This window comes from Ursus maritimus, unplaced genomic scaffold (genome assembly GCF_017311325.1).
Source record: "Ursus maritimus isolate PB19 unplaced genomic scaffold, ASM1731132v1 scaffold_24, whole genome shotgun sequence".
Taxonomy (NCBI): Eukaryota; Metazoa; Chordata; class Mammalia; order Carnivora; family Ursidae; genus Ursus; species Ursus maritimus.
Window position 1 is genome coordinate 13,886,717 of NW_024424897.1, and position 27,053 is coordinate 13,913,769.

Consider the following 27,053-nt stretch of genomic DNA (forward strand, 5'->3'; position numbering starts at 1 on the left):
AGATAGAGACGGCCAGAGAGAGAGAGAACACAAGCAGGGGGAGTGGGAGAGGAAGAAGCAGGCTCCTAGCAGAGGAGCCTGACGTGGGGCTCCATCCCAGAACACCAGGATCACGCCCTGAGCCGAAGGCAGACGCTCAACAACTGAGCCACCCAGGCGCCCCTAGTTTGTTTTTTTAAATCCTCGTGGTTGCCATATAAAAACCAAGAGATTTCATGTGAAATGCACATTTCCACCTTCTCTTGAAGAATTTGAAGATCTGGCTATTTTACACCCATATTCCCACGTCTGCCCTCCCTAAGCAAAACACAGGCCCTTCCATTTGTCAGTCTTCACCTTGCCCACTTTATTTACTTTCCTTACTTACATGGTCCTTGAAGGCATGTACATTTGCCACTCTTGATGCAATCAGATTATACTGAGTTTACTTGGCAATTAATGCTTGTATTTTCATTTTCATTTCACTTGCGTTCTATCCTTCTAACTAGATTGTAATAAGCCACTCGGTGTACAGAATCCTGCTTACTGTCTTTCTTTAAATCACTTTTTAGTTGTCACATATTCGATAAATATTAATATGTTTATAAAACTTTTCTCGAATCTCAAGCTGACCTTGACCCCTGTGAGTTGGAATACCTGATTTGGTCTGGCGGTGCCTGACATTTCATCATCATAATTCCTTCGCTGGGCTGAACTGAGACCTGGTGACTTGTCAGGTAAAGAAATTAAAATTATTTCCCCATAAGATAACACAAACAACATTTCGAAGTAGATTTTAGGAAGTCATCCTACTGCTTCTGAGAAACTGGGAAAGTTCTTGCTGAGGTGGTAGAGTTTCTAACTGGGACACTGAGAAAGGTGGAGGAGGATGGGAATGCAGGTGCGTTCTGGGTTTTCTCTGAGGCTTTTCGGATGGGCATTTTATCCAGTGAGTCTCAGAGTGACTTTCCCTCGGGGTCTGGCAGCCCAGGGTGTGGTTCCTGGCACAGCCCCTGAGCAGTTGTCATTGGGATCAATTTTAGGACTCTCTAGAACCAATCCTTCGGAGTTTCACATTTCTGGGAGCTCGTCTCCCCGGCCCCAGTTAATTTCCCTCCCGCGCTGGTGCAGGCGGTCCCCCTGCGCGACATCCTCCGACTCTTTCAGCATCAGTTTCCCCCAAGGGGGCGGGCGGGGGACCAGTATGGGGCTGCTCCTGACCTCCTCTTCGAGCCGGGGAAGAGGAGACGCGGGAGGGATGACCTGCCGAGTCCGGGATCAGCGGAAGCTCCGCGGAAGCAGCTGTCTCCTCAGGCCTGTGGCCCGCGGGAGCAGAGCGCCCCTCTCCCCCGCGCCGCCTGCATCCGCGGTCCAGCCGCGCCGCGCGGAGGCGCCCCGGGCTCCCCGCCCCCGACCCGGCGCTCCCGCGCTCCCCCTAGCGGCCGCCGCGCGGTCTCGCTCCGTCCCAGGCTCGTCGGCGGCGCAGCTCACGTGACCGCGCTCCGGGCCTGCGGCCGCTGTCGGTTCCCCCAGTCACCGAGCGAGAGGGAAGAAACAAGATGGCGGCTGAAGGCGATCCGGAGTGGGGCCCCAGCAATTCGGATTGAGCCTTCTCCCTCCACCCGCTTCCGCCGGCCGGGCCCCTCCCGCCCGGCCCCGCGGGCCTCCCCACCCGGCCCCGGCGCCCCCCACCGCCACCCCTCCGCCCGCCCCTCCCCCCTCCGCTTTCCCTTCTCCCCCCGCCTCGGCTCCGACATGAGGGGCCGGCGGGGCAGGCCGCCCAAGCAGCCCGCGGCTCCCGCTGCGGAGCGCTGCACCCCGGCCCCGCCGCCGCCGCCGCCGCCTCCGCCCACGTCCGGACCCATCGGGGGGCTCCGCTCGCGGCACCGCGGCAGCAGCCGGGGCAGGTGGGCCGCCGCCCAGGCTGAGGTGGCGCCCAAGACGCGGCTGAGCTCGCCCAGGGGGGGCAGCAGTAGCCGGAGGAAGCCGCCGCCGCCGCCGCCGCCGCCGCCGGCCCCCCCCAGCACCAGCGCCCCGGGCCGGGGGGGGCGAGGAGGCGGGGGCGGCAGGACGGGGGGCGGGGGCGGCGGCGGCCACCTGGCCCGGACCACCCCGGCCCGGAGGGCCGTCAACAAAGTGGTGTACGATGACCACGAGAGCGAGGAGGAGGAGGAGGAGGAGGAGGACATGGTCTCCGAGGAGGAGGAGGAGGAGGAGGAGGACGGCGACGCCGAAGAGACCCAAGATTCCGAGGACGACGAGGAGGATGAGATGGAGGAGGACGACGATGATTCCGATTATCCGGAGGAGATGGAAGACGACGACGACGACGCCAGTTACTGCACGGAAAGCAGCTTCAGGAGCCATAGCACCTATAGCAGCACTCCAGGTACCCACCCAGCCCAGTTGCTGCAGACTCCTTCCCCACCTCCTTTGCCCTCCCCCCTTGCTCACTCCCTCTCTGGTCTCCCCCCACCCCCACCTCCCCCCCAAACAGAGGGGAAACGCGACGGCACATCAAGTGGCAAAAAACTAGATTTACAAGAGGAAAGAGGCGCATTGTTCAAAATGGAGATTGCATTGTTGCAGTTTGCAGGCCACACACTCGCTCTCTCTTTCTCTCCCCCCAACCCCCTCTTTTTCCTCTTCAAAATTTGTGCCAGTGCAGTGTCTCCACCGGGCAGGATTGAAACTTTGGCACACACATATCCATTGCATTCATTTTTCGCCCCTTGTTTTGGTTTGGTTTTTGGAATGAAAGAAGCCTCTTGTTTTGCAAACCTCTTTGCATTTCTAATGTGGTTTCTTTTAGATTTTTATTATATATATGTTCCTTAAAAGGGAATTGAGGATTTAGACAGATTGTGGCACACAAACACACGCAAAAACATCCTTCTCTTCACACCCCTAGCAGTGTGGTTTTAAAATTGTGTTAAGGAAATGGATCAGTTGGGTTAGTAGGGGAGCCTTATCTGGTCCTGTGTGTTTGTTTTTATTCTTGAGTGCTAATGGGCTCGTGCAACAGTTGCTGGTAAATGGCTGATTAAAAAGCAAAGTAGAAAATCAAACAAAACCAAAACAAATTTGGCAATTCATTCGATTCCAAATCATTTTGGTAAAATCCAAAAAAAAAAAAAAAGAAAGTAAGAAACTGCAGCAACGTGCATCTTAACTAGTTGGATCCCTTTGCTTCGCCTGAGAAATGCAGTTTCGTGTCACCTGTTGCAGAAGATGTATAGTTGATCATGCAGACATAATTGCTGAAGGTGAACTTTTGGACCAACTTCTTAGTCACACGACAGAAGTACATGGGGATTTATTACAAAATGACTTTTTTTCTTGATTCTGTTTCTAAGGATAAAAGTCTTCTCTGGATCTGTAATGAATTTCTCCAGAGTGATTTTTCTCCTATTTTCTCACAGAAAGTTTCTCTAGGCTGGTGCTGAGATGCCTTTTTTTTTTTTAAACACACAATTGCTGCTTTGTATTAAATACGTAGTTGCAGATTACTAAATTGGGGGGGGTGGGTTGAAGTAACTTGTAGCAATAACCTACAGGATTTTTCCTTTATATTTTTGTTAATCTGGATTAACTAAATTAGATTCCAGTTTTAAGAGCATTTACAAAGTGAAGTTTATGAGGAAATAGGATCTTAAAAAAGTAATTAAGGTGTGTCACTTGTTTTTAATAGAGACGAGGGTAGTATAATGGGTTAAATTTAGATGTTTCTGTTTTTTATAAATGCTTAACTACTTATGGGGGAGTATGAGTATTAAGCCAGATGAAGACTCATTTAGGTTGTCCTAACAGCAAATGCAAAAGGTAATTTTCTTTTGCCTGACAATATCTGCCTGCCTTCTCCTGGTCGGGGAGGAGGGGACGCTGGCAGGAGAGTGAAGGGAATGAATCAAGTGTCAAGTATTTATGTCTTGTGTGTAGAAGGAACTAACTGTACACCACTTTTCATTTCTGAGCCAACTTAATATCTTTTATAGTAATAGTTTTTACCTTAAGAAATCATATGTGGTTCTTTCTAACCAGAATTGAAAGACCCATAGAGACTGAATTACACTATCAGAGAAGTTTTTTCGGGCTAGACAGAGCTGAGGCATTTTGGCAGGGCAGTTCAGCTAACTTTAACCTCTTTGAGGGACTAGCAAATAATACTTAGGATTGTTAGCTGTGTATTTGCTGAGTTACATTACAATTTGTGTTTAGGTTTCCTTCTTTTAAAAAAATATTTGTGTATTTATGTACTTCCATGACATTTTGTTTTTATTAATGAAATTGTAGATACCTTGTGTATACTTGTCCTATCTTTATATGAAATTAAGGATTATATATCTTTATGTTAATCTTATATCTCCTGCAGTTCCTGGTACAGTGTCTTGCACGTAGCAGCTGCTCATCAAAGATTAGTTGGATAAATGATTGTTAGGTGAGAGCTTGTAATAGATGAAGTTTTGATAATTCTGCAGTGGGTGCCCTAGCTCCTAAATATTTTGGATTTGGGAAACTAAAAATTGATGTAATTAGATTTTGATAGTTTGACCAGCGACTGTTTTAGTAGCAGAGCTGGTGTGTTTGAAGCTTCTCTTTCGTATTACTTGCCAGGCATTCTCCTTTCTTTATTGGATGTGGTGTTAACTTGTTGGATGTTTTACTTTTTGAAACACATTATTCCTCAAGATTATGGTGAAAGGGATCGTGCATTTTGTGTTAACTTTGAGAATATGTCCACTTGGCTAGAATGAGTAACAGTGCATGACAGTGAGTTGTTGAGGCTAAGCACCAGTTTCATTGGTTTTATTGTTTGTATTTCCAGACAATAAAGGCTAGGGAGAAGGCTGTCAGGTACATGTGTATATGTGTGAATGCTTCGGGAGAAAAAAACGTCTGGGACTGATATCCCAGGAGCACAGAAAAAGATATGATTGGTGGATTTGAATCCTGTACCGTCAAGGCTAAAAAGGGATTATACTTTACTGGGAATTTAGAACAATTTGATTAATTTTTGTAGGCAGTACTACTGTTGGCTTTAAGTACTAGCATTAAATTCCTACCGTAAGAAATTATTCCTTAGTCTAGTCGTCTGTTGAGTAAGGTTTGCAGGTAATATGGACTGTTGATGATGCAGAGATGTTGGTTGATTCTTTGAGCTTACTTTTCTAAAATCATAGGTTTTTTTTTAAAGTTTATTTTTTTAGTAATCTTTACACCCATTGTGGGGCTCAACCTCATGACCCCGAGATCAAGAGTCACACGCTTCTCCAACTGAGCCAGCCAGGCACCCCTAAAAATCATAGATTTTAAAAAGTATTTTCATTGGAGATTAAATGTTTTCCTTTTATGGAGAAGAATTTTAAATGGGTGTGTAAGATATTCACATGACAAATAATACAATAGAAATGACAGTTTATTAATTCAAAATTGAAATCATCTGGTTTTGCTTCAGCTAAAAGCATTTGGCTGAAAAAGGCTTTTATTTATTTTTGTTTAATATAGAGTTATTTCACCCTATAGGTTTAACGATGTATTTTTTTAAAAGATTTTATTTATTTATTTGAGAGGGAGAGGGAGCAGCACACTCCTGCTGAGCAGAGAGCCTGACTAGGGCTTGATCCCAGGACCCTGAGATCATGATCTGAGCTGAAGGCAGGCGCTTAACTGACTGAGACACCCAGGTGCCCCTTTATGACATAATTTTTAGATTTTATTTATTTATTTGAGGGAGAGAGTGCATGCGCATGTATGAACTGGGGAAGGGGCAGAGGCAGAGGGAGAGGGAGAAAATCTCAAGCAGATTCCACACTGAGCTTCGAGCCAGTCATGGGACTGGATCCCAGGACCCTGAGATCATGACCTGAGCCGAAACCAAGAGCTGGACACTTAATCGACTGAGCCACCCAGGCACCTGGTTTTGTGACATATATTGTCAACGCATTGAGAAAGAACACATAGAAAATCTGTTTTGAATAGGTGTTTGGTGTTCTGACAGTATCTTGAAATCGAGCATTAGCTAAATAAAAATAAACCATGCTTGAAACTGGGTAGTTTTTGCATTTAACGTGTGTTGGACTTCTGAGGTATTATACTTAGCTGAATTTTGGAATTTGGAACCTTTGATGACTTCAGAAAGCCAAAGCCCTGATGTTTTCCCGGGAGAGTTAGTGATTTATGTTCTCTAAGGATTATGACAGAGGAGAGCAGTGGCATAGATGCCATGAATGAACTGTAGATGTATCTGAAGCAGAATTTGTTACTAGTTCGGCAGTACTTATTCCCACCAGTGTGAACCAAGTGTCTTTTTGGTATTTGTATAATTCCGGATTGCTACAAGTGAAAGTGCAGTAGGGATTTAGAGAAGGGGAAGTTTGTACCCTCTTTGGGGGAGTTGGTGTGGGTATATGCTTCTTGGATGGGCATGTGCAAGGTGAGGATGGATAGATCAAGGGAGGGGGCAGCATGAACCGAGGCACTGGTTTTTTGTTTTTTTTTTTTAAGATTTTACTTCTTAAGTAATCTCTACACCTAGTGTGGTGCTTGAACCCACAACCCTGAGATCAAGAGTCCAATGCCCCGCCAACCTGGCCTCCAGCCAGGTGCCCCTAAGGCACCGATTTTAAGGTGTGGGCAGTCTTAAGTGTCCTGGTTTAGCAAGAGCCTGAGCGTGTGAATAAGAAATAAGCTATAAAGGTCTGTTGTTGGGCAGTATCTGGAGAACCAGGCTATAACTTTCTGCCTCTCATCTGTAGGCTGAATATTGGGCTAGATCAGTGTTCTTTATTTTTTACTCTTGCAACACCCAAGGGATATGCAGTATTCCATCAGCAACGTGCAGGAGAATGAAACAAAACCAAATCAAATCACGGAGATACTGTTAAGCCACTGTTGCAGCCAGCTCATTCCCCCCAAATTGAGAGGATTATTAGAGGAGGTGATTTCTGTAGGCCCCCCCCCATCTATTTCAAATCAATTTCATTTGTGGGTATTGGTGATCAATCAGAAGATTGGGGAACAAGTGGAATATGATTTCAGTGGGATGTTAGCAAGTTTAGCATAGCTTCTGTTCTGCAGGATGGATTGGAAGAAGATGAGATAGCTAGTGGGTATCTGGATGGGTTTTGAAGCGCCGAATGGCAAATCAATTCAGGAGGTACTTCAGGGGGCACCTGGGTGGCTCAGACGCTTAAGCGTCTGCCTTCGGCTCAGGTCATGATCCCAGGGTCGTGGGATCCAGCCTCGCATCGGGCTCCCTGCTCGGCGGGGAACCTGCTTCTCTCTCTCCCTCTGCTGTTCCCCCTGCTTGTGCCCCCCCCCCCTCTCTCTCTCTCTCTGTCAAATAATTAAATAAAATCTTAAAAAAAAAAGAAAAGGAGGCACTTCAGGTTCCCCAGACCTCGACAACATCAGAAGTTTATGTAGATGGAGAGAAGAATGCATCACATACGCCTCCGTAGGAATGGTAGCACCCCCCCAAAACCCATACCCATTAGGAATTCAGGATTATAAGGGAAATGAGTGAGATCTGTTTTCAGGTATCTGTATCTGAAGAGGTTAAATATAAGAATGGGAAGAAAGAAAGTGAGGGCCCCGAAGAGTTACTAAAAAGTTGGGCAACATGATCTGTGAGTGGTAAAGAGATGCGTCTGAGTTATGCAGTAGTGAGTAGTCTTGTGTACAGTTCGTGTTCATCTTTTCTGGTGTATATTTGGGAATGGAGCTGTGTATTGAAATGTGTTTGCACAGCAGCACTGGTGATGTTGAGGCCAGGAACTCTGATTTCTTGTGTTAGATTCTCCTTTCCACCTCAGTACCCTGTGTCCTCCCTGTGACTGCAGATCCTTGGAGGGGGCGTGTAGGGGATGAGAAGGTGGTGGTTGTGGTGAGGGACTATGATAATCTGGGTGACATGGACAGGAGCCAATCCTAGCAGATGCCTTCTTTGCATTGAATAGATTCCTCCCTTCTTGGTCCTTAGCTAAACTCGAATTCCACTTCCCAGGAGGCATCTTTCCAGAAGTCTTCCCAGAATACTGTTGCTCTCCTTGGTCTTTTTTCTCTTTGAATACCGCTTTTTTTTTAAAGATTTTATTTATTAGAGAGAGAGAGAGAGAAAGCGTGTGCACATAAGCAGGGGAAACGGCAGGGGAAGAGGAAGAAGCAGACTCCCCACTGAGCAAGGGAGTCCGACACAGGGCTCAGTCCCTGGACCCTGGGATCGTGACCTGAGCCAAAGGCAGACGCTTCACCGACTGAGCCCCCCAGGCGCCCCTGAGTGCCTGCATAGCTCTTACGGCCTCAGCTTCATCATTGAGCGCTAGTTTAGCACTGACACTCGTTCTAATTTTTTCATGCTTTCAGTTCTTTAAAATGATGACCCTCAGGAGGCAGAAGATTGCTTAAAACAAAACAAACTTAAACTTGCAAAATGCACTTCAAGATTTTATTTTTTTGAGTAATCTCTATACCCAGCATGGGACTCAAACTCACAAGCTGTGATCAAGAGTTGCACCACCAGCTGAGCTAGCCAGGCGCTCCTGCACAATGCACTTTGACAGATGGAAAGTAAAATGCGGTGGTTCACTTCATTAAGGGTCCAACTCTTAATTTCAGCGCAGATCTTGATCTCAGGGCTATGAGTACAAGCCCCGCGTTGGGCTCCATGCTGGGTGTGGAGCCTGCTTAAAAAAAAAAAAAAAGGATGGAAAGTCAAATCATACGGAAAGAATGAAAATGCATATAACTAAATGTAATTATGTTTTGTCTATTGGTATATATCAGGTTATTTTACATTTTTCTAGATATTTATATTACTCAAATATTATGTTTTGACTGCTGAATAATTTTTAAAAATAGTAAAAGTAATAGCACATTTATTGGACATCTGAAGTGCCGAGTGGCACCTGGGTGGCTCTGTCGGTTAAGTGTGACTCTCAATCTCAGCTCAGGTCTTGATCTCAGGGTCCTGAGTTCAAGCTCCATGTTGGGCTCCACCCTGGGCATTGAGCCTACTTAAAAAATAAATAAATAGCTAAATAATTCTCAAGCAATATTTAATAATTCCATTTTAAAAATAGCATTATTGTGGGGGGTCTGGGTGGCTCAGTCGATAAAGCATCTGACTTCAGCTCAGGGTCCTGGGATTTAGGCCCATATTGGGCTCACTGCTCAGCGGGGTACCTGCTTCTCCCTCTCGCTTTGCCTGCAGCTCCCTCTGCCTGTTCTGTCTCTGTCAAATAAATAAATAAAATCTTAAAAAAAATAGCTTAATTGAAATATACATACTATAAAATTCACCCTTTTGTGAAGTGTATAATTCAGTGGTTTTTGATATATTCACAGAATTGTGCAACCATTACTACTCCCTAATTTCAGATCATTTTTTAATCATGCTCCCCTCCCCCCAAAACCCATACCCATAGGTCACTCCCTGTTCTCTCCCTCCCCTTTTGCCATTCATTGGCAACCACTACTTTCATTATCTGTTGGTTTGTCTCTTCTGGACATTTCATGTAAGTGGAATGATACAATATGTGGTTTCTTTCACTTAGCATAATGTTTTCAAGGCTCATGCATGTTGTAGCACATATATCAGTACTATGCTTGAGTAATATTCCATTATATGGATATACCACATTTTGTTTACCCATTCATCGGTTGATGGATATTTGAACTGTTTCCATTTTTTGGCTATTATGAATAATGCTGCTGTCAACATTTGTGTATGGGTTTTGGTCTGGACAATATGTTTTCATTTCTCACGGGTATATCCTAGGAGTAGAATTGCTGGATCATTACAAGTACAGTTTTATTTTATTATTATTGTTTTTAAAGTTATTTAAATAATCTCTACACCTAGTGTGGGGCTTGAACTCACAACCCTGAGACCAAGAGTCACATGCTTTTCTGACTGAGCCGGCCAGGTGCCCCACAAATACAGTGGGTTCCCTCCACCCCCAATACATTTTTAATAAAATCATTTTATTTAGACTTTTTTACAATAGTTTTAAAACAGTTCTTGGGCCGCCTGGGTGGCTCAGTCAGTTAATCATCTGCCTTTGGCTCAAGTCATGATCCTGGGGTCCTGGGATCGAGCCCCACATTTGTAAACTGGAGATATCTTAGCACTCAATTCAAGGTGTCATGAGGGTTAAATGGTTAATATACATGAAATGCTTAGAACAGTACCTGGCATGTGGTAAAGATTTAACAACTATTAGCTGTTACTATCTGTTGATTTGCTCTTGAACTGAAGATGGAGATGATGATGATTTTTTTTTTTTTAATTTATTTGAGAGAGAGAGGGAGAGCACAAGCAGGGGGAGTGGTGGGCAGAGGGAAAGGAAGAAGCAGGCTCCCCGCTGAGCAAGGAGCCTGATGCTGGACTTCTTTTTTTTTTTTTTTGTAAATTTTATTTATTTGACAGAGAGAGAGAGACAGCCAGCGAGAGAGGGAACACAAGCAGGTGTAGTGGGAGAGGAAGAAGCAGGCTCCCAGTGGAGGAGGGAGCCCGATGCGGGGCTCGATCCCAAGGACCTGGGATCACGCCCTGAGCTGAAGGCAGATGCTTAACGACTGAGCCACCCACGTGCCCCTCGATGTAGGACTTGATCCCAGGACTCTTGATCCCAGGATTCCCAGGGGAATCTCCCCTGAAGATGGAGAATGTATGAAGATACAGGGACCTTACTTCAAGTATAGTGAGAAAATGTCATCTAGGGGCGCCTGCGTGGCTCAGTTGGTTAAGCGTTCTGCTCTTGTTCTCAACTCAGGTCTTGATCTCAGAGTCATGAGTTCAAACCCCACATTGGGTTCCATGCTGGGCATGGAGCCTTCTTCAAAAAAAAAAAAAAAGTCATTTGACTTATAAAATATAAATATATTTTGAGGACCACATTTAAGTAAAAATATGCATTAAAACAGAGTTTTATTTTCCCCCTTTAAAAGAAATATTAAATATTTAACTTACCCATTTAAAAAATTTAGTTTGGCTACCATCTAACTCATTCCAGAGCTATGGTAAATAATATATTTACTTCAGTTATTCACAGTGGTAAATTAGAGCAGAGAAAGCACTCATGACACTTCTAACGCTTGGTAGTTCGTGCTGTCTTTCTTTCCCTGTTCAACACTAGTATTCCAGGTTTTCAAACCTACCTGTACATGGCCCTCTCCCTGTCTCCCTCCTTCCCTGGAAAGCTCATCTGTTTTTAAGTTGTTTTTAAGAACCGTGATGAAAAATTATAAAAATAGTGCAGATTTACTCTTTGGGGAAAATACTCATAATACAAAGATGAAAATGGAAATCTGTAATCTCACCAACCAAAGATAACTCCTGGCGATGTTTTTATACCATTTCCTATAACATGTTTTTACCTATGGATTTTTAAAAAGGTACAACTAGGGGTGCCTGGGCAGCTCAGTTGGTTGAGCGTCTGGCTCTTGGTTTTGGCTCAGGTCATGATCTCAGGGTCCTGGGATCGAGCCCCACATCTGGCTCTGTGCTCACTGGGGAGTCTGCTTGGGGATTCTGTCTCCCTCTCCCCACTTGGCGTGTGTGTGTGCTCTCTCTCTCAAATAAATAAATCTTTTTTTTTAAAGGTTCAACTAGGATTATATTAAACAAATTGGTTTTGCTTGATATATAGCAAAATTTTCACCTATCATTGTCTTTATCAAGGTAGTACATGAACATAGGTAACAAATTAAAATTGTATTAAAGGCTCATAGTGAACAAAAGCACTTCCCTGATATACCTCTTTTTTTTTTTTAAGATTTTATTTATTTATTTGACACAGAGAGACACAGCCAGCAAGAGAGGGAACACAAGCAGGGGGAGTGGGAGAGGAAGAAGCAGGCTACCAGCGAAGGAACCTGATGCGGGGCTTGATCCCAGATCGCTGGGATCATGCCCTGAGCCGAAGGTAGACGCTTAACGACTGAGCCACCCAGGCGCCCCTGATATACCTCTTTCTGCCCGAGACCTCTCTAGAGGCAGTGGCTTGCAGTTCTTATGGTTGTTTTTTTTTCTCCCCTTGGCATTTACCACAGTATTTTTAAATAATATGCTTATATTTGGTTTATCAGTTTTAGACATTTCTCTTTTGACTTTGTTAATGGTAGATGAAGAGTTAGCCCTATCATAATTACTCTTACTTTTTCCTTATCCTCTCGTTATAGCATGATTTTTGGATAAATGTTGGGGGATTGGTTATATGATCATAACTATGTAAAGATTGGCTTTATTGTGTTCTAGCATCTAGTGTTGCACTTGAGAAGTTTAGGACCATTCTGATTACTTCCTTCAGTTTTTTTTTTCTTTTCTAAAGCATTTAGGCTCTTTTTATGGTCTCCAGTATTGTAAAATTTGGCAGTGACACCATATCCTTTAATGTGGCTCTTTTTTTCATTCATTGTGCTGCGTGCTTGGTGGCTCCTGCCCTTTTTGCTAACTAAAAAATTTTTGTAACCTTTTAGGTAGGGGAGACTGGATGGCTCAGTCATTAAGCGTCTGCCTTTGGCTTAGGTCCCAATCTGGGATCGAGCTCTGAGTTGGGCTCCCTGCTCAGCAGGAAGCCTGCTTGTCCCTCTCCCTTCCCCCAACTTGTGTCCCCTCTCCACTCTCTGTCAAATAAATAAATAAATAAAATCTTTAAAAAAATAAATAAATTTTAAGTAAACTCAGTGCTGCTCGTGGTGCTCAGACTCACAACCCCGATATCAGGAGTCTCACGTTGCACCAACGGAGCCAGCCAGGTGCCCCTCGGTGGCCCTTTTAATACGGAGATTTGTGTTCTATAGTCCTGCGAATTTTTTTTCTATTATTTGCTCATTTTTTCCCAAATTTGTTCAGTTCTCTTCTTGAACTCCTAGTTAGTTAGATGTTGGATCTTGTAGACTGATCTTACTAAGTTGTTTGTCATTTTAAATTTTTGTTGTCTTGTCCTTTTTGGTCTGCTTTCTGGGAGATTTCTTTTTCTTTCTCTTCCAAGCCTTCTGTTAGGTTTTTATTTCACCTGTCAGATACTTAATTTCTAAAAGCCGCTTTCTTTCTTTTTTTTTTTTTTTAAAGATTTTATTTATTTATTCGACAGAGAGAGACAGCCAGCGAGAGAGGGAACACAAGCAGGGGGAGTGGGAGAGGAAGAAGCAGGCTCATAGCGGAAGGGCCTGATGTGGGACTCGATCCCGGAACGCCGGGATCACGCCCTGAGCTGAAGGCAGATGATTAACCGCTGTGCCACCCAGGCGCCCCTAAAAGCCGCTTTCTTTGTTACTTTTTCATAGCATCCTGTTTAATGACATATCTTCTCATATTTCTTACTAATGCTAATTAAAATTATTGAAGTACACCTTACATATATAGTAAAATTCACCCTTTTTAGTGTACAGTTTTGACTCTTAAGTTTTGGCAAACACATACAGCCATGTAACCACCATTACCATGAGTATAGAATAGTTCCATTATCTGCCCTAAATTCCCTTGTGTCCCTTTAGTCAGCCCTCTCCCCTTCCTTACACCGCAGGCCACCACTGATGCATTTGCTGTTCCTGTAGTTTTTGCCTTTTTCTGCATATCATATAAGTAGGCTATTTAGCTTTTTGAGTCTGGCTTCTTTTACCTAGCATAGTAAATTTGAGATTCATCCAAAATACTGTTTTTATCAATAGTTCATTCCTTTTTATCACAGAGTAGGTAGTCCTTTGTACGGATGTACCACAGTTGGCTTATCCACTCACCAGTTCAAGAACGTTTGAGTTGTTTCCAGGTTTTGGAGGTTATAAATAAAGTTGATGTAAGTCATTTACTTACAGGTTTTTGTGTGAACACAAGTTTTTATTTCTGTTGGGTAAATACCTAGGAGTGGAATTGCTGGGTTACATGCCATGTATATTTTAACCTTATAAGAAACTGCTAGGGGCGCCAGGGTGGCTCAGTCATTAAGTGTCTGCTTTGGCTCAGGTCGTAATCCCGGGTCCTGGGTTTGAGCTCTTAGTTGGGCTCCCTGCTCAGCAGGGAGTCTGCTTCTCTCTCCCCCTCTCTGCCCCCCCTTCTCTGTCTCTCTTTCTCTCAAATAAACAAAATCTTTTTAAAAATTAGAAAAAAAACATGCCAAACTGTTTTCCAAAGTGGTTTTACCATTTTGCGTTCCCACCAACAATGGATGAGGATTCCAGCCATTGTAATAGGTATGTAATAGTATGTTTCTTTTCTTTTATTCCTTTTTTTTTTTTTTAAAGATTTTATTTATTTATTTGAGAGAGAGCGAGTGAGGAGCAGAGGGAGAGGGAGAAGCAGACTCCCCTTGAGCAGGGAAACTCCATCCTGGACTTTGACCTGAGCCAAAGGCAGTTGCTTAACCCACTGAGCTACCCAGGTGCCCCTAGTGGTATGTTTCATTATGACTTTAATTTTCATTTCCCTACTGATAAATGATGCTGAGCATCTTTTCATGTGTTTATTTGCTTGTCTGTGAAGCAAATCTTTGGTGAAGCGTCTGTTGAAATATTCTTCCCAATTTTTAATTGGGTGTGTTTGTTTTCTTATTCTTTTTTTTTTTTTCTTAAGATTTTATTTATTTATTTGACAGAGAGAGAGACAGCCAGCGAGAGAGGGAACACAAGCAGGGGGAGTGGGAGAGGAAGAAGCAGGCTCCCAGCGGAGGAGCCTGATGTGGGGCTCGATCCTAGGACTCCGGGATCACGCCCTGAGCCGAAGGCAGACGCTTAATGACTGAGCCACCCAGGCACCCCTGTTTTCTTATTCTTGAATTTGGAAAGTTTAGCTAACAATAATTATTTAAGTTATATAATTTCCCAGAGCTCTTTTCTCTGTTCCTTTTTCTTTTTTAAAGATTTTTATTTATTTGACAGAGAGAGACGCAGTGAGAGACAGAACACAAGCAGGGGGAGTGGGAGAGGGAGAAGCAGGCTTCCAGCAGAGGAGCCTGATGTGGGGCTCGATCCCATAACGCCAGGATCACGCCCTGAGCTGAAGGCAGATGCTTAACGACTGAGCTACCCAGCCGCCCCCTCTGTTCCTTTTTCAAACCATCCTCTTCTTGGATGTAATACCCTTTATTTCTCTGAGGACATTTATTAGTTGTTTAAAACTTTTCTTTGTTTCTTTTGTTACCTCAGATTCCATTCTTTTTGTTTGTTTGTTTTTGTTTTTATTTTTATTTTGTTTTTTAAGTAGGCTCTACAGGAAATGTGTGGCTTGAAACCACAGTCTTTAGATCAAGAGTTGCATGCTCTACTGACTGAGCCAGCCAGGCACCCCAGATTCTATTGTTCTGTTTTAATTCTAATAGTGGAGGCTTTTTTTTTGTATACCTCATGATCCTTAGCTGTTCATGGGGCAAGATGCTGTATAGTGGGTGGCCGTGGTTTCCCAACTGGTAGGTTTCACCATGGGGTGATTGGGCAGTGAGCCAACCTTTTCTTTGGTGGAACCCCAGATACCAGTATTTTATTTCTGTGTATTTTTGTTTTTGCCTTTCACTTTTTTATTTTTCTCCTGTGAGTCTGTTTGGTGTCTTAAAGGAAGATTCCTTTTTTCTTGCCTGTGGCTGGGATTTAGGGGTCTGAGAGAGAGTGTATGCCCAGTATCTTGGGAAGTTAAGTGAAGGAAGGTAGCAAGGGCTCTCACCTTACGGTATGCACATGTCACCAAATTTCCCATTAGGAACCCTAAGCCTTCTAGGTCCAATGGTCCAGGAGTCCTGGTGCCTGCAGATCATTAGCTGTCTTGCTCCTCCCCTTTGCCTCTGAAAGTTCTTAGAATGGAGACTTCTCTCTGCAAAGTCGAATACCTCTTTTTCCAGTTTCCACATTCTACAAAGTCACTGAAATTGCTTGATTGCTTATGTCTCCTCTTTTCTTTCTCTCTCTCTCTCTTTTTTAAAAAAAGACTTTATTTATTTGAGAGAGAGAGAGAATGAGCGGTGGGAAGGGACAGGGGGAGAGAGAGAGGGAAGCAGACTCCCCGCTGAGCAGGGAGCCCAACGCAGGGCTCGATCTGAGGACCTGGAGTTCATGACCTGAGCTGAAGGCAGATGCTTAACTGACTGAGCCACCCAGGTGCCCTTTTCTCTCTTTTTTTTAACTTTTCTTCCCACCACTTTTATTGAGATAAAATTGACATATAACATTATATTGTGTACATCATAATGATTTGATATATATTGCAAAACGACTTCTGCAATGAGTTAATATCCATCACTTAATATAAAGCTTTTTTTTCTTGTGATGAGAACTTTTAAGATATACTCTTTTTTAAAGATTTTTATTTATTGAAAGAGACTGTGTGCATGTGCGCACGAGTGGGGCGAGGGGCAGAGAGAGAGAGAGGGAGAAGCAGACTCTGTTGAGCAGGGAGCCCCACTCTGGGCTAGGTTCCAGGACCCTGGGATCATGACCTGGGCTGAAGGCAGATGCTGAACTGACTGAGCCACCCAGGCGCCCCTAAGATCTACTCTTTTAGCAACTTTCAAATGTACAATATTGTTAACTATAGTTACATGTTATATATTATATCCCCAGAACTTATTTATCTTATAACTGGAAGTTTGTGCTTTTTGACTATCTTCTCTCATTTTCCCCATCCCTCATCTGTTTTCTGTCTTTGAGTTTGTTTTGTTTAGATTCCACGTGTAAGTGAGATCCTACAGTATTTGTCTTTGTCTGACTTATTCCACTTGTCATGGTGTCCCCAAGGTTTATCCATGTCATTGCAGGATTTCCTTTTTTATGGCTTAATAATAATCCATATTTTCTTTGGCGTGTGTGCGTGCACACGTACACGTACACGTCATGTTTTCTTTATTCGTTCACCCGTCGATGAACACAGGTAGTTTGCATGTTTTGGCTAGTGTAACTAATGTTCAGTGAACGTGGGGATGTAGATAGCTCTTTGAGATAGTGGTTTCTTTTCCTTTGAGTAATACGGGAATTGCTGGATCATGTGGTAGTTTTCTGTAATTAATTTTTTTGAGAAACCTCCATGTTGTTTCCCATAGTGGCTTCACTGATTTACGTTTCTAGTAACAGTGCGCAAAGTTTCCCTTTTCTCCACACCATTGCCAAGCTAGTTATTTCTTCCCTTTTTGATAATGGCCATTCTCACAGGTGTGAGGTGATACCTCATAGTGATTTTTTCCCTTTGTTCTAGTACGTTTTTGCCTTTCCTATTTCTTCACTGTCAATTTTCCAGGTGTTAGGAGGAAAAGGATATTAACTCATGCTACAATTTTGTCATATATAAACTGAAGTCTTGGGGTGCCTGGGTGGCTCAGTCAGTTAGGCGTTTGCCTTTGGCTCAGGTCATGATCCCAGGGTCTTACGCATCTGGCTTCCTGCTCAGGGGGGGATTTTGCTTCTCCCTCTCCCTCTGCCTCTCTCCCCAGCTTGTGCGCTCTCTCTCTCTCAAATAAGTAAATAAAATCTTTAAAAAAAGTTAAACACATTAATATACGTACATATGTAATATGTAACATGCATAATATGTAACATATAACAATATGCATACTCTAGTATATATAACATGACATACCATTATAAGTACAGTAAATACATTTTCATCAGCAGTATATAGATATGTATTTCACCAGCTTTCATTTTGCCAGCACTTTTATAAAGCATCTTTGCATTTAGTGGGTTAAAAGCTCTCTTGTTTGACTTTGCATTTCTTTCTGATAAAATTTAATATTTTCATGACCTCTGATGTCCAAATCTCTATTTGTAGTCATGATTTCTTTCCTGTATTTTAACTTAGTAATGGATGAATACTTCTTGAAGCCTTCCACTTATACGTCCTATAGGCACATCACACTGAACGTGTTCCAAATAAAATTCATGCTTTAGTGACCACTCCCAACCTCCCATTTCCTTGCTCAGCAAATAATGGCACTGCCCACTGAATTGCCCAAGTCAGAAGTGAGGAAGTAAGAAACTCCTCCCTATGCCTCACCCTGCATATGCAAGATTGTTACCAGGTCCTATTCAGTTTACGGATCTTTTAACTCTTTTGTTCATTTATGCTAATGGTTCCTTAAATTGGGCCCTCTTCATCCCTCACTTGGCCTCTTGAAGGAACTGGCTTGCCTGCCGGGCCTCCTTTCACTTATGTCCAGCCGCAACTTCTGTTGCTTCGTTGATTTGTTCATTTATTTAAAAAAAAAAAAAAAAAAAAAAAAAAAGCTGTCGAGTCCTGCTGTATTCCAGGCACTACCTGGAATGGAGCTGGGGATAAATCAGACACGGCCCCTGCCCTGGTGTGGCAGGGAAGGCAGCAAGTGTATCAGTAAGAGGAGTGTTTTAAAAGGGGGCATGTAAATATGATCTAGTATGTGGGGGTCAGAGAAAGCTTCCCTGAAGAGCTGACAATTAGGCTCAAAATTAAAGAGAGGAAAGAGGATTGTAGGCCCTAGGATCCTTACGTGCAATGGACTGGTGGGAAGACGGTGAAGGATTTTATAAGGAGTAACGTGATCAGACTGCTTTTAAAGAGGTCTCTCTGGCTATAGAATGGAGAATGAAGCGGAGTGGGATAAGATAATGGATGAAGGGAGTTCGGTCGTTGAAGTAAACCAGTTGACAGGTTTTGTGCTAGGTTGGTATCAGTGGGAGTGAAGAGAAAGAATTCAAAAAAATAATTTAGGACTTAAAATGACCTATCTTAGTGATAGGTTGATTAGGTCGAGTGTGGTGAAGGAGAGAAAGGTCAAGGATGAATTGACTTCTGAATCTCTCTTATTTCTTTATATTCACAACTTATTTCTCTTCACCTTGAATTTGATCATTAAGTAATACTGAATTCTTTGTAGTTCTCCTCACATACCTTATAGTTATTCACTGCTGTGGTGATTAACTCCTAGTCACCCAGCCGTCACCTTCTCCAGCTTACCTTCTCTGGTCACTGTTCTCTTTTCCCCGAGTAGGGCTAAGTTCTTTTACCTCTCCTTTCATCCTGCAGAAATTTGTACACTTACATGCTTTTTTTTTTTTTTTTTTTTTAAGATTTTATTTATTTATTCGACAGAGATAGAGATAGCCAGCGAGAAAGGGAACACAAGCAGGGGGAGTGGGAGAGGAAGAAGCAGGCTCATCGCGGAGGAGCCTGATGTGGGGCTCGATCCCATAACGCTGGGATCACGCCCTGAGCTGAAGGCAGACGCTTAACCTCTGTGCCACCCAGGCGTCCCCACTTACATGCTTTTTAGTTTCCAAATGTTTGGGAAATTTCTGGCTGTCTTTTTTTTTTAAAGATTTTATTTATTTATTAATTTATTTGAAAAAAAGAGGGAGCTGGGGTAGGGGCAGAGGGAGAGGGAGAGAGAAAATCCCAAGCAGACTCCCTGCTGAGCAGGAAGCCCCATACGGGACTGATCTCAGGACCCTGATACCATGACCTGAGCCAAAGCCAAGAGTGGGATGCTTAACTGACTGAACCATGTAGACGCCCCTCTAGACCTCTTTGTGTTACTGATTTTTAATTTAATTCCATTATGGTCAGAGAATATACTTTGTATGACTTAATTTTGTAAAACATTTTTAGAGGTTTGTTTTGTGCTCCAAAATATTGTCTAGGTGAATGTTCCAAGTGTACTTGGAAAGAAGGCGTACTCTGTTTTTGGATGGATTGTTCCATAAATAACCAGTTAGGTTAAGTTGGTTGCAGTGCTGTTAAGGTCTTCTGTATCCTTGCTGATTTTTCATCTAGTTGTTTTATTGATTACTAAGAGAGGAGTGTTGAAATCTACAACTGTTGTTATGGATTTGCCTATTTGTCCTTGGAGTTCTGTTAGTCTTCATATATTTTGAGGCTCTGTTATTAGGCGCATAAATATTTAGGAGGGATTATTTTATCCTCTAGATTATTTGACCCCTTTATCATTAAATCTTTTTTTGTTAAGATATTGTATTGAAATGGACTGCTAATTATCTGGTTGTCACCTTCATAAGAACCTACGTTAGGGCAGGGCCTCATTCATTTTCCTCTCCTTAGTGCCTGGCTCAATCTCCAGTGTGTGGTAGGCAGCACAGGTATATGAGTATATGAGTCAAAGAAAGCCTCTGGATTCTTTTCATTCTTAGTTCTGTGCTGTCCACTATGGCAGCCACTAGCCACATGTGGATATTGATTGATTGATTTAAAAAATTTTTATTTTATTTTTTTTATAAAAAGATTTTATTTATTAGGGAGATTGAGAGAATGAGTGGGAGGAGGGGCAGAGGGAGAAGCAGGCTCCCAGCTGAGCAGGGTGCCCAATGCAGGACGCCACCCCAGGATCCCAGGATCACAGCCTGGGCTGAAGGCAGACACTTAGCTGACAGCCACCCAGGCACCCTAAAATTTTTTTAAAAAATATTTTTAAGTAATTTCTGTACCCAGCGTGGGGCTCGAACTTACAACCCTGAGATCAAGAGTGGCATGCTCTGCGGACTGAGTCAGCCATAGGCACCCCCAGTAGCCACACATGGAGTTGCCTATTGTTAGAGGCAGTGAGTTACTATTTAGTTTTAGAAAATCTGATAAAATTAAGTGAAGAGTGATAGATGAGGGACATAAGGGAAAGGATTACAATTTCGAGGCTTTTGGTTGGGAAATTTAATTTGGTAACTTTCGAGTATTCAGTGTTGTAAAAGTTTAACAGTTGGTCTATGAGCTGACTTGTCAGATACTGGTGCTTTCCAGTGTGTCTGTTCTCCTGTGTAAAACCTCTTCTCAGGAGCTCTAGCCAGATTATTTAACTGATAGTTTTCAAGGAAAACACATCACTTTTTTTTTTTATTGGAATTCTTTTGTTCCTTAATTGATGTTAAATTGCAGCTATGGGCCCTCCTGAGATTTGCCAAGAAAGTGAATGCCTAGACCTCTCTACTCATGGATGTTTTCTAGAATTCACACACTTGGGAGACTGCACAGCCAAGTGATTCATACCAAGTGGCAGTGTTCAGTAGGTTCAATTTCTATATTTTCCTGTCATGGCTTCCTGCTTGATTTCAGTATGTTAACATTGCCTCCTTTTGAGGTCTGTCTGTTTATAGTATATTCTATTTATGGAACTTAAAAAGTATCTCAGAAATGCACATATTAATCTGTGTGGAATTTCTCTTCTTGTCCTTATTCCTTCTAATGCTTGCACAGCGATATCAAGACTTGTCTGAGGAAATCTTCCAACATTTAGAATAGCTAGTAAAATTTTAGCACCTCCGATCAGTGCAATTTTCACTGTTCTTCTAGACATTGAAATAATTTCACATACTCCTTGAAGCCTTATTTAGTAAATTACCCCTTTCTCTGACTCATGACCATATTCTGCTTTCAAATTGCTATGCAAATAATAAAAAATTTAAAAAGCAGTTTTACTGTAATTTCAGATAACTTACTTGAACTTTTGGGTTTGAAATTATCCAGGTGAAATGCCTTCGATTTCTGATTTTCTGTAAACTTAGAAAATTGCCTCCTTCCAGATATGTTATTCTTGTTTGAGTTGTGACTCTTCCCTGTGTCTTGGAAGAAACCTAATGGTGGAGATTGTTAATGGCAGGGGTCATAAACTCAAATGCCTATAGGGTTCAAGTATGTAAGGTAAAGACTTAAAATAGACTTTTTTTCCTTTATTAAAACATAACTGCATTTGCTGTTAATATTATTTGCCTTAAAAAAACTAGCCACATTGAGGGGTGCCTGGGTGGCTGAGTCATTTGAGTGTCCAACTCTTGATTTACGCTCCCGTCATGAACCCAGGGTCATGGGATCGAGACCTGCGTTGGATGCCCTGCCTGGGAATCTCTCCCTCCTTCTCCCTCTGCCCCTTCCCACCAGCATGCCCTCTCTTTCTCTCTCTCTCTCTCTCTCTCTCTCTCTAACTGCCCCCCCCTGCAAAAAAACCTTAGCCATATTGATGGGCACCTGGTAGAGCATACAACTCTTGATCTTGGGGTTGTAAGTTCAAGCCCACATTGGGAGTAGAGCTTACTTAAAAATAAATAAAATAAAATGAAAAAATAAACACCTGGCTCTATTGAAATTATAGCCCCTTTATGCTTTTACTGACAGTGCTGTCTAAATGTGCTAGAGGTGTATCTGTAGTTACCAGGCTGGTGCTTCTGTAGGGGATTCCAAGAGTGGGATTGTTGGGTGAGAATTTTTTTTTTAAGATTTTATTTATTTGACAGAGAGTGAGCACAAGTAGGGGGAGCAGCAGGCAGAGGGAGAGGGAGAAGCAGGCTTGCTAGCAGGGAGCCTGTCTCGGGGCTCTATCCCAGGACCCTAGGATCATGACCCGAGCCGAAGGCAGAAGCTTAATGACTGAGCCACCCAGGCGCCCGATGTTGGGTGGTATTTTTAATAGGCTGAACTACATTATACTCCCACCACCTAGTTGTTTTTAAGCTTCCCCTCATCTGTGCTTATGGTTCTTCAAAATTAATTATTTTTACTTGAGATATCATTGACGTATGACTTTATATTAATTTCAGGTGTACAACATAATGATCTGATACATGTATATATTGCAAAGTGATTTACCACATTAAGTTTAACATCTGTCACTACACATAGTTACAGTTTTTTTTTCCTTGTGATGAGAACTTTCAAGATCTACTCTCTTAGCACACTTCAAGTATATAATACAGTACCATAAAATGGAGTCACGATACTATACATTATATCCCCAGGCTTATGTGGTTTTTAAATTAATTTTTTTCCAGAATCTACCAAAGTTTACTCAGACCTTTAGTAGGTGGTGTTGGGCATAGATCAGGCCCCACATCCTCTTCTCATCATTTTATTGGTAAATATAACTGTGATTTGCGAGCCTCAGGTTGAACTTCCAGACTGGAGGGGGGGGTTGGCGGCAGATGTTTGTTATGAAAATTTTCTGTCTAGGTTAGAATGGAGTTCTTTATTGTTTTTTTTTTTTTTTTCTTTCTTTCTTTCTTTCTTAAGAATGGGAGAGAGGTGGTGGGGAGGAGCAAAGGGATAGGGAGAGAGAGTTTTTTTTTTTTAAAGGTTTTATTTATTTATTTGAGAGAGAGAGCGCGCAAGCTGGATAAGGGGCAGAGGGAGAGCGAGAAGAACAAGCAGACTCCCTGCTGAGCACAGAGCCAGAGGCTGGGCTTGATCCCAAGACCTGGAGATATGACATGAGCCAAAGTCAGATGCTTAACTGACTGAGCCACCTAGGTGCCCCAAAGAGAGAAAGCCTCTTAAGCAGTTTCCGTGCCTAGCATGGAGATCACATCCTGAGATTATGACCTGAACCAAAATCGAGTAGGATGATTAACTGACTGAGCCACCCAGGCACCCCTCTTTATTGCTTCTTAGCTTGAGTTTGACCTTAGAAAAGTCAATCTTCTGTGGGCCTCAGTTTATTCATCTGTAAACTCTTGGCTGGACTAAATGATCTAATGGGCAGGGGATTGGTTAACTTTCTCTCATATTGTCAGATAGTAAATATTTTAAGTTTTGTGAGCCAGACTTTGTTGCAGCTACTCAACTCTGCTATTGTTACACAAAAGCAGTCACACACAATAAGTAAACAAATGAGCATGGCTGTGTTCGAATAAAACTTTATTTGCAAAAACAGGAGGTGGCTGGCCATGGTTTGTCAACCCCTTTTGAGCTCTTGGCGTTCATTAATCTGTGATTTGGATAATTAGGAAGAAAGCTTTGAATTTTAACATAGCTTTTCTGAAAGTCCAGTAAGAACTTTATTTTTTCTTTTCCCATATATTAGTAAAGAAATATAGAAAATTTTAAAATTCAGGAGATTACATTAATGCTTTGGTCGCTCTCCTTTGGTAACCACCTTAGAATATGTGTGTATATATGAGTGAATACTCACATGTGTAGAAACACACATATTGCTCTCGTGGGGCTTCTAGAGACTCGTGGATTTTAAAAGTTAATTTTGTATTTATTCACCTATTCTTTTTTGTATATAATAACTTCTTTGTTGATTGAGTTGGATTTTCTAGAAATGAAATTGTACCATCTGCAAACATGAATCATGTGCAGAAATCTTTTCTTTTGTTCATATCTCCTTTTTTTCTTTTTCAAATTGCATTGCCTACTACTTCAAACAATGTTGTAATGCTGGGCCTCTTTGTGCTTTCCAAATTTAATGGACTGATACTAATACTTCACTTTTAATTGTTATGCTGGCTGGTGGAGTGAGACCTTTGTGTTGATTATATTCACCTATTTCTCTTTGCTTTCTCTCTGAGATTTTAATTTTTATTTATTTATTTATTTATTTATAGTTTTTTTTAAATCAGATGTAGCTATTCTATTTTCTCAGATGTCTTCCTAGCTTCTTTTGAGATAATCATGTAATTTCTCATTATTGGTTCATTTTCTATTTTTTTATTCAGTTTTGGTGATTAGTAATTTTGTAACAAACATTCCTTCACCCAGGAGTTACACTTTATTAGCATTCTTATAATAGCCTTTGTACCTGTGGCAAGTTCCCCTTTGTCATCACCAGTTTAATCTATTGTGCTCTCCTACTTTTTCCTTTTTTAATTCTTTCTTTTTTATTTTTATTTTTATTTTTAATTTTAATTCCAATACAGTTAACTTACAGTGTTACATATTAGTTTCCGGTGTACAATGTAGTGATTCAGCACTTCCATACGTCACCCAGTGCTCATCATGATTAGTGCACTCCTTAGATCCCATCACCTGTTTCATCCATCCCCTCACCTGCCTCCCCTCTTGTAATCATTAGTTTGTTCTCAGTAGTTAATTTTTTTTTTTTTATTAGAGAGAGAGAGAGAGAGGAGGGGCAGAGGGAGAGGGAGAGAGAGAATCTTAAGCAGGCTCCATGCTGGGCTTGGAGCTGAGTCAGGGTTTGATCTCACAACCCTGAGATCATGACCTGAGCTGAAATCAGGAGTCAGACACTTAACCGACTGAGCCACCCAGGTATCCCTCTTTTGTTTTGTTTCTTAAATTCTACGTATGAATGAAATTGTGGTATTTGTCTTTGCGTGACTGACTTATTTCACTTAACATTATAATCTCTAAATGCATCCATGTCGTTGCGAATGCAAGATTTCCTTTCATTCCTTATTATTGCTGAATAATATCCTGCTTTTTTCTTCATCAGGTTAGTTCTGGTTTAAATAGATCATATAGATTACCTTTGTGCTGTACTCACTCTTCTTGTACTTCCTTTTTGTACACTTTTGAATTTGCACCCTGCATTCCATGTAACTGTTTATTTACTCAATCTACTTGGTCTGTTAAGGGACATAAAGAATTGCCTTAAGTCTCCTGCTTTAATTCTGTTTCTATCCATTTCTTCTTGGATTTCTTACAGTTTTGCTTTATATAGTTTGATTCCAATTTATTTGGTTTATTACTTTATGCAACAACCTCTTTTTTTTTTTTAAGATTTTATTTTTAAGTGATCTCTGTACCCAGTGTGGGGCTCGAACTTACAACCCTGAGATCAAAAGTTGCATGCTCCACCGACTGAGCCAACCAGGGCCCCATGCAACAACTGTTTATTCAGTAACCTACCTTGTGCCAGGCACTGTAATAAGTACTAGGACCTGATAAGCAAAACGTAAATTGTTCTGTCCATTGTGGAAACTGCAGTCTAGCGGAAGCCTATATTAATTGAGTGAAAATATAAGGATTATAAATGTGATAAAATTCTACGAGGGAAAAGAACAGGTACTTTGAAAAAAAATTTATGAATGGTACCTTTTTTAAATTGAAGTATAGCTGACATACAGTCTTACATTAGTTTCAGGTGTACAGCATAGTGATTGGACAATTGTACATTATGCGGTGCTCACCACAAGTGCAGCCACCATCTGTCCATATAACACTATTATAATACCCTTGACTATATTCCCTATGCTGTACCTTTCATCCCTGTGACTTATTCATTCCATAGCTGGAAGTCTGTACCTCACACTTCCCAGGGGTACATTTTCTCAGTTGTGTGTTAAGGGAGGGTATCACTGTGGAAATGTCATTTAATTTTAGATCTGAATGAATGACAAGCCAGCACTTGAAAGAATGGGTGAAAAAGTAGTCTGGGCAGAGAGAACAGCCTTGGGGAGGCAGTGGAGCTGTGGGGAGGCAAAGATCTTTGCATGGTCAAGGAGGCCAATATGGCTGAAGCAGAAGGGAGGCAAAGAGGCTGAGGTTGGAGCAGTTGGCACATCATGTAGGGCCTTTAGGTCTCAGAAGGGAATTTGGATTTTAAAGCAGGTATGGTGGGGGGTCATTGAAAGGCTTAAAGTTGGGAACTGGAACAATCACATTTTATTTTATTTTATTTTATTTTATTTATTTATTTTATTTCATTTCATTTCATTTCATTTTATCTTATTTTATTTATTTGCCAGAGAGAGAGCGTGAGAGAAAGCACAAGCAGGGGGAGTGGCAGGCAGAGGGAGAAGCAGACTCCCTGCTGAGCTGGGAGCCCGACATGGGGCTTGATCCCAGGACCTGGAGATCATGACCTGAGCTGAAGGCAGATGCTTAACAATCTGAGCCACCCAGGTGCCCCATATGGACTGCATCCTTAATCGTTACAAAATCTTTGTTTCATTTTAGGAGTTTTTAAAATTTGCTTTGAATTAAATATTTATAACTCCTTTTCCTTTTCATTTCCTATAGTGAAAGTTTACCTGGGACATCCTGTTGAAAATAGCTAATAGGCAGTTGGAAATAATGTATCTGGGGTTTAGAAGAGAGTCTGGGTGGAGAAATCCATTTAGAAGTCATTGATATTTTGGTGGTAATTGAGCCCACTGATAATTGAGGGAAAGTGAGAGAATCTGCTGAGGACTGAACTTTGGGGAATGCCCACATGTAAAAGCAGTGTATGACAGAGGAACAGCTGCTCAAGAAAATTGAGTCCTAGGTAGCAGTAGGAAGTTGAAGAAGGATGTTGTGCCCTAAGGTGGCAGATGTTTTCAGCCAGGCTAGGTAAAGTAGGTGAATTGTTATAGTGATTTATATTTCAAGGATCAGTTGATGTTCTCAAGTTTTGTCAGTTTTTACAGTTAGTAGTGTATTTTTTTTTTTTAAAGTAGGC

General features: G+C 42.0%; 1 protein-coding gene across 7 annotated transcripts in view; it reads left to right on the top strand.

Moving 5' to 3' along the window:
• The first annotated feature begins 1,734 nt into the window (after positions 1 to 1,734).
• The window catches only part of BPTF (bromodomain PHD finger transcription factor), a 144,162-nt gene continuing 118,843 nt past the window's right edge, over positions 1,735 to 27,053 (top strand). For all 7 annotated transcript variants that reach the window (XM_040640381.1, XM_040640380.1, XM_040640379.1 and 4 more), the window contains exon 1: positions 1,735 to 2,368. In XM_040640381.1, coding sequence (XP_040496315.1) covers positions 1,735 to 2,368 — 634 coding nt within the window. The remainder of the gene's footprint in view (positions 2,369 to 27,053) is intronic.